The sequence below is a fragment of the Colobus angolensis genome, unplaced genomic scaffold (genome assembly GCF_000951035.1).
Source record: "Colobus angolensis palliatus isolate OR3802 unplaced genomic scaffold, Cang.pa_1.0 Scaffold72, whole genome shotgun sequence".
NCBI classification, from domain to species: Eukaryota; Metazoa; Chordata; class Mammalia; order Primates; family Cercopithecidae; genus Colobus; species Colobus angolensis.
In genome coordinates this window covers 5,037,209-5,044,166 of record NW_012120932.1, presented here as the reverse complement: position 1 = coordinate 5,044,166, position 6,958 = coordinate 5,037,209, and the positions used below count along the sequence as shown (strand labels likewise).

Here is a 6,958-nt window from a genome sequence, read left to right as displayed (position 1 = left end):
TTCACCGTGTTAGCCAGGATGGTCTCAATCTCCTGACCTTGTGATCTGCCTGCCTCGGCCTCCCAAAGTGCTGGGATTACAGGCGTGAGCCACTGCGCCTTGCCTGAACTTACTGTTTTTCACAAGAACACAATACCATGCTCAGTTAATAACTACCCAGAACTAGATGGGAACTCCCAAAGTGTCATCGTCAAGAAACGGCCCCAGAATGCACTAATTTTGTTTTAAAGACAGAAGACTGTGCAGACTTCCAGAGGGCAGGAATCATTTGTCTTTGATTCCTCCTAGAACGTGACATAATGCTGAACACATAGCTACATAGAAGATGCTGGTAACTGCTTCCCGTTTTTGTTAAGACTGTCAGTAAGCGGCTGCAAAAAGTAGTGTATGTTAAAATTACTGCTAAAATGTATTAGGCATTACCTACGAACTAAGAGCGTGTTTTCTTCTATAGCCAAATCTTTTCTAGTTGGATTTAAAGTTGCAGTCCCCACCAGTGCCCACTTGCAGGAAGTTCTTTGTGGCTCAGGTAAAATTCTCTCTACTGCAATTCTTTAGAATCTGTGGAAAATTACTGAGGAAGGACATGTTTCCCAGCCTAGTTCACAGACCAAAAGAATAAATGTTTAGTAAATGCTTTACGAAGGAAGACTTCCAATAATCTTTTAAAGCTATGTGCCAAGGTATTTTTTATTTCTTTCCTTTTGTCTTTTAAGTTGTGTTCTTGTCTCCCAGGCTAGAGTGCAGTGGCGGGATCTGGGCTCACTGCAACCTCCGCCTCCTGGTTCAAGTGATTCTCCTGCCTCAGCCTCCCGAGCAGCTGGGATTACAGACGTGCACTAACACGCCCGGCTAATTTTTGGATTTTCCTGTGGTGGGGGGCGAGGGCTCGACACGTTGCCCAGGGTGGTCCCGAACTCCTGACCTTAAGTGCTCCGCCCGCCTCAGCCTCCGGAGTAGCTGGGCCTACAGGTGTGAGCCGCTGCACAGGCCGCGAGGTGGCAATTTCTTCCCAAGTTTGCAGTGTATTTTTACAAATACTAATTTAATAGCCTGGAAGGTGCGTCTCCTGGCCCAGGCCGAGCTCCAGGGGGCTCCAGGCTGCGGCTGCGCGGGGAATGCAATGGAACCTAAACGCTCTGAGGGGCCTCAGCCCCGTGCCTCGATCTCACCGGATTCTGGTACTCACTGCGGCCCGGACTTTTCCGCTCCTTCACCGCGGCGGACAGCCTGACGCGCTACCACGCCGCACCACAGCAAACGCGCGCTCCACGCCAGGCCCCGCCCACTGCCCGTGCTGCGCCGGCGAAGCCAATCCCGTCCCGCCCCGCCCCCGGCGCAGCGTCAGAGGCGGGGTCGCGCGCTGGTCTGTTTTTGGGCCACCGAATGGCGACTCCGGGAACTCGAGTTCTCATGCTGGAGCGAAAGGTGTGGCTGCAGGAGCCAAATCCAAATGAGCGGACCAGGTACTTCAGGGTTTTAACCTGAGCGAAACAGGAATGTCTTGGGTCTCAACAGGACCGTCAGCCCGCTCGCAAGAGGCGAAAAGCCCGCGGCAGACGTCTGGGTGTGCGGATGTCAGGTGAGCGGGGCCTGGAGGAGGCGTCACACACAGCGAGGATTTGAGGAGGGAAGCGCCTTCCAGGCAGAACGGTTTCTGGGTTGAGAGAACCCAAAGTTCAGTAAAGTGCGTAGGGGTGAATTGGGATGAGGCGGGAGAGGGATGCAGCAGCTAAAATATAGCTTTCAACACCGTATTGAGGCGTTTGGACTTTATGGTAAACGCATTTTTAATTTAAAGAGTGATGTGAGACCGAAGCGGGCGGACCACAAGGTCAGGAGTTCGAGACCAGCCTGGCCAACATGGTGAAACCCCGTCTCTACTAAATACACAAAAAATTAGCCAGGCATGGTGGTGCGCCCCTGTAATCCCAGCTACTGGGGAGGCTGAGGCAGGAGAATCGCTTGAACCCGGGAGGCGGAGGTTGCAGTGAGCCGAGATCCGCCATTGCACTCCAGCCTGGGTACCAGGGTGAGACTACGTATCAAAAAAAAAAAAAAAAGAAGAGTGACGTGATGTGTATTTTAGAGAGATTAGTGCAGTGGATTAAAATGGATCAGAAAAGGCAGGAAGAAACGATAGGCTGTTAACTTCGTTTTGGCTCTAAACTTTGGTAAAGAAGCGGAGCAAGGAAGATAGGGAATGGAAGCCAAGAAGGATGAAAGCTGAGGTAGACCTTTGCAAAAGATCGTTTCAGTATGACTTCACAGGTGAGTTAGGGATTATAGGTGATACCTCAAGAGTTATCGCTGCCAGAGACAAGGGAGCTGGGCTTGCATACACTTACCCTGTTTTTCATGTAGCCGCTGAAGAGGATGTAAGTGTGCAGGCACGCCTAGCTCTGCACATGCAGGCAAAGCAGTTTAATAGGCTGAACAAAGGCAGTGCTCTCAAGATGACCCTTCAGTGTGGGCATTTGAAGGTGAAAGCGGGTTGAAGTGGAGTGAAGGGGCAGGTGTGTGTGCACAGAAGTGGTACAAAGTGATTGGAGGGAGTCTATCAGTCAGGGTTCTCCAAATAGAACTAAAGGGTGTGTGTCTGTGTGTGGATGAAGACGTTTATTTTAAGGAATTGTCTCGTAATTAAGAGGGCCAGCAAATCCAAAATCTGCATGGTGGACTGGCAGGCTGGAGACACAGGAAAGAGTCATTGCTGCCATTCAAGGCTGAAGACCCAGGAAAAAGCTGAGGTTGCGGTTCAAGTCTGAAAGCTGTCTGCTGCAGCTAGGGGGAGGTCAGTCTTGTTCTAGTCAGGCCTATGGAGGGCAATCAGCTTTACTCAAAAGTCCACCTATTAAATGTTAATGTCATCCAAAAACATCCTCATGGAAACATCTGGAATAATGTTTGACCACATATTTGCGTACTGTGGTTCTGCCAACTTGACGTAAAATGAACCATCACAGGAGGCATCTTGGTGTACGACTGATGTTGTTCATCTATATATACATTTTGTTGTTTTGTTTTTATAGAAAGAAGATCAGGCTGGGCACGGTGGCTAACGCCTCTAATCCCAGCACTTTGAGAGGCCAAAGTGGGTGGCTTACTTGAGCCCAGGAGTTCGAGACCAGCCTGGGCAACATGGTGAAACCCTGCCTCTAGAAAATACACAGAAATCAGCTGGGTGCAGAGGCTGAGGTGGGAGAGGATTGCTTGAGTCCAGGAGGTCAAGGCTGCAGTTAAAAAAAGATCATTCAAAAGGTAGCCTTTCCCCACTGTGATAGATAGGGCTGGCCACAAGGCCAGGGTGGTAAGATGAGCCAGGGAAAACTCTTGGGTATTAATCATGAACGAGTGTTTACCAGCATGGCTTCACACTATGACTAGGCTGTACGTATCAGTTTTGCTTTTTAAGGGAGAAACTTGAGTTTTTTTTTTGTTTGTTTTGTTTTGTTTTTTTTTTGAGATGGAGTCTCACTCTGTCGCCCAGGCTGGAGTGCAGTGGCCGCATCTCGGCTCACTGCAAGCTCCGCCTCCCGGGTTCACGCCATTCTCCTGCCTCAGCCTCCCGAGTAGCTGGGACTACAGGCGCCCGCCACCTCGCCCGGCTAGTTTTTTGTATTTTTTAGTAGAGATGGGGTTTCACCGTGTTAGCCAGGATGGTCTCGATCTGCTGACCTCGTGATCCACCCGTCTCGGCCTCCCAAAGTGCTGGGATTACAGGCTTGAGCCACCGCGCCCGGCCTGTTTTTTTTTTTTTAATAAGTAGAAGCAGGTTTTAAGATGTTATAAAGTCAGACTCTTGGCTTGCCAAATATAGGACAGTGTTTCTCTACCATTTTCTCCCTTCTACACATGACAGATTTGAAATATCCATCAACTTACTGTAACATACTGGAACCATACTTTAAAGATGTGCTTTCTCAAAAGCTTAATTTTCTCCCTTCAACACATGACAGATTTGAAATATCCATCAACTTACTGTAACATACTGGAACCATACTTTAAAGATGTGCTTTCTGAAAAGCTTAATTTGTGAACTCATATTTAGTAGCATGGATTCCCTGACTTAAATACTCATTTGATAAACATTATGCCAGGAAATGTGCTGAGGAAACAAAGGCAACCAGACCCTGCCCTTGCTCTTAGTTTACATCTGGTGGAGCAGCATAAAGACCAACTTGAGAACAGAGAATGTTAAAATGCAGATTCTCTCCTTCAGAGTCCGACTTAGTAAGTGGGGTCACGAATCTGCGTTTCAGTAAGCCCCCGAGGTGATTTTGTTGCAAGTTGTCAGGTTTATATTTTGAAAAACACTGATCTGGTGGGAGAGAGAACTCAAGATTGTGTAATGAGTTCAAGATTAGGTACTCATTCCTCTGATTCTTCCTGAAATACTTGGGGTAAACAGTTCTTGGATGCAAAAGCAAGGTAATCTGAAAGCCACAATCAAGATTATCTTCCAAAGGTGGATTGGGAAGACTGAGAATGCCATGGATTAATGTAGCTTTCAGTAAACTGGGCATATATTGATTTGTGAGAGAAGGAGGTATCAGAAGATCCCAAATCTTCAATCCATTTGTTCAGCAAACATTTGTTGAGTGTCTGTGTTGTTCCAGTTGCTCTCAGGCATGCCATTCTGTTCCAAGGAAAATAATCCCTTCACCTGTGTCCTAAATCCTACTACCTCCTGTTTTCCCATAGGAATTACTTTATTGGTTGTCAGCTTATTTTCTTGTATCTTCAATCTTTCCTCTGCTCATTTCAATGTATAAACACCTCGTTTCAACATTAAACACGTTTCAACGTGTCTCATCTGAAAAATAACATCTTCTTTGACCCCTGTATCTACACTTTCTCTGACCATATCTGCTCTGTCTTCACAACCATGTGAGGATGCTTTTGGTTGCATGTAACAGTAATACAACTCCCACTGGCTTAAACAAAAGGAAATGTCCTGTTTTATGTGAGTGAAAAATCTTTAGGCAGAGCATGGTTCAGTATCTCAAACATTTTTGTAGGACCCTGGTTTCCTTCTGTCCCTCTCCTCTCATTTAATCCTTACTCTCTACTTGAGGCCCACTCCCCACCCAACCTAGCAGCTCTAAATTCTTTTCTTATTGTTGCATCAACAATGTGAAGAAGATCTTTCATAGTAGCCCCCAAAGAAGAGAGAGGAAGCTTGATTTTTTCAGAAGGACTCAAGACTCCTGGATAATACTGTATGTGCTGTAATGACTACCAGTGTGATCATACCTCCCTGTAACCACATCTTTGTGCATGTGACTCGCACACTGAGTCTGGGCGTGAACGTGTGACTGACTTTGGCCATACCTTTTTATGTGATGCAAGCAGAGATTTGAAAATTGTTCTTTGGAACCTTAGACCTCCATGTGAGAAGCATGAAGATGGAGAGACCATGTGGAGCAGAAATGAGCTGTCCTAGATAAGCGCCACCTCATTCCTATGACCAACTGGCCGTCCTTAGACCTAGACCATTGGTTCTTAGCTGAACCAGTCCAGACCTGAAGAACCACTCAGCCAACTGACAGAAATGTGAGAAGTAAAAAGAAGTTTGTTGTTTTAAAGTATTCCACTAAATTTTGGGATAGTTTGGTTTTGTAGCAAAAGCAAGTTTACACACTGGGTTGCTTGTCTATCCCTGACCCAATCACTATGCTAGAGGGATTGGCTCATTGGATTAAGCCAGTTAGGACTATCCTTGAAGGTGGCCTTAGAGTCAATCCCACTTAAACTCTTTGGCTAAGAACAGGGAGATTCCCTGAGGAGTCTGTTTCAGGACAGGAGTTTGGTTCCTGATTGTCTCATCCTTCAGGCATGTGCAGGCCTGAGGAATACAACAGACATGAGTCTGCAGAGCACTGTCTGCTGTCATGCTGCTTGAAAGACTGAGGAGGACATACAGGAGCTCTGATCCAAGAGCCAGTCTGTCCTAAAGTCTTTCAGCTGGTGTCAGGATCTGTTATGAGACTTCAGGAGCTTCAAAGGTCCACGAGGGATTCCAGAAGGCTTAACTGGAGACCTGCCGGGTTCTTTTGGATCTTTCCCTGGATTTACCTAGGAACCAGTTTCAAGAGTTCCTATGGGAGTTTTTTAGGGAAGGAGGAGATGGGAATAGGGAATGTGGGGCAGGTAGGCAAGGTTGACAAGGCTTCAACTATAGTATCCTGGGGTTCAAATTTCTGCCTGAATGTCCTTGTGTTCTGGACCTTAAAGTATAAGCTCTGTCCCTGGCAGGTCTCAACTCTGAGGGAATGAGGTGATTCGGGGTCTCTCCCCATAGGCTCTGTTACCTGTCGTAACAACTTCATACACAAACACCATAGCTCAGCCTTGTATGCACTGGCTTCATCCTAAAAATTCAACAGTAATCTCATGTCTTCTCAAAAGCGTCCTCATCTCTCCCCAGTTAATTATTATTTTTTCTTTAGCCTCCCTACTGCATTCTTCTGTTCATGTGTCTGTCAGGCTATATGGAAAGTAATGGGGGGTTATGTTATGCCCCTACTTCTACCTCACTTTTCCCTTCTCTTGTTTGATGTAGCAATTAGGATTGCACCAAACCCCACATGGACATTGCACTGCTGCCCCCAAATTGACCCATCACAAGGAGCGTTTCAGTTGCTTCACTAAATATAAAGAGGCTGAATCCTATTAAAAATCAGAATGTCAGTTTGTGGCTGGGCACGGTGGCTCATGCCTGTAATCCCAACACTTTGGGAGGCCGAGACAGATGGATCACGAGGTCAGGAGATCAAGACCATCCTGGCTAATATGGTGAAACCCCGTCCCTACTAAAAATACAAAAAATTAGCCGGGCGCGGTGGCAGGCACCTGTAGTACCAGCTACTCGGGAGGCTGAGGCAGGAGAATGGCGTGAACCCGGGAGGCAGAGCTTGCAGTGAGCTGAGATCGCACCACTGCACTCCAGCCTGGG

At 47.1% G+C, this 6,958-nt stretch overlaps 1 protein-coding gene across 1 annotated transcript in view; it reads right to left on the bottom strand.

Moving 5' to 3' along the window:
* Positions 1 to 1,471: 1,471 nt before the first annotated feature.
* The window catches only part of ZNF782 (zinc finger protein 782), an 81,776-nt gene continuing 76,289 nt past the window's right edge, over positions 1,472 to 6,958 (bottom strand). The window contains 1 exon segment of the mRNA XM_011927537.1: positions 1,472 to 1,657. Coding sequence (XP_011782927.1) covers positions 1,472 to 1,657 — 186 coding nt within the window.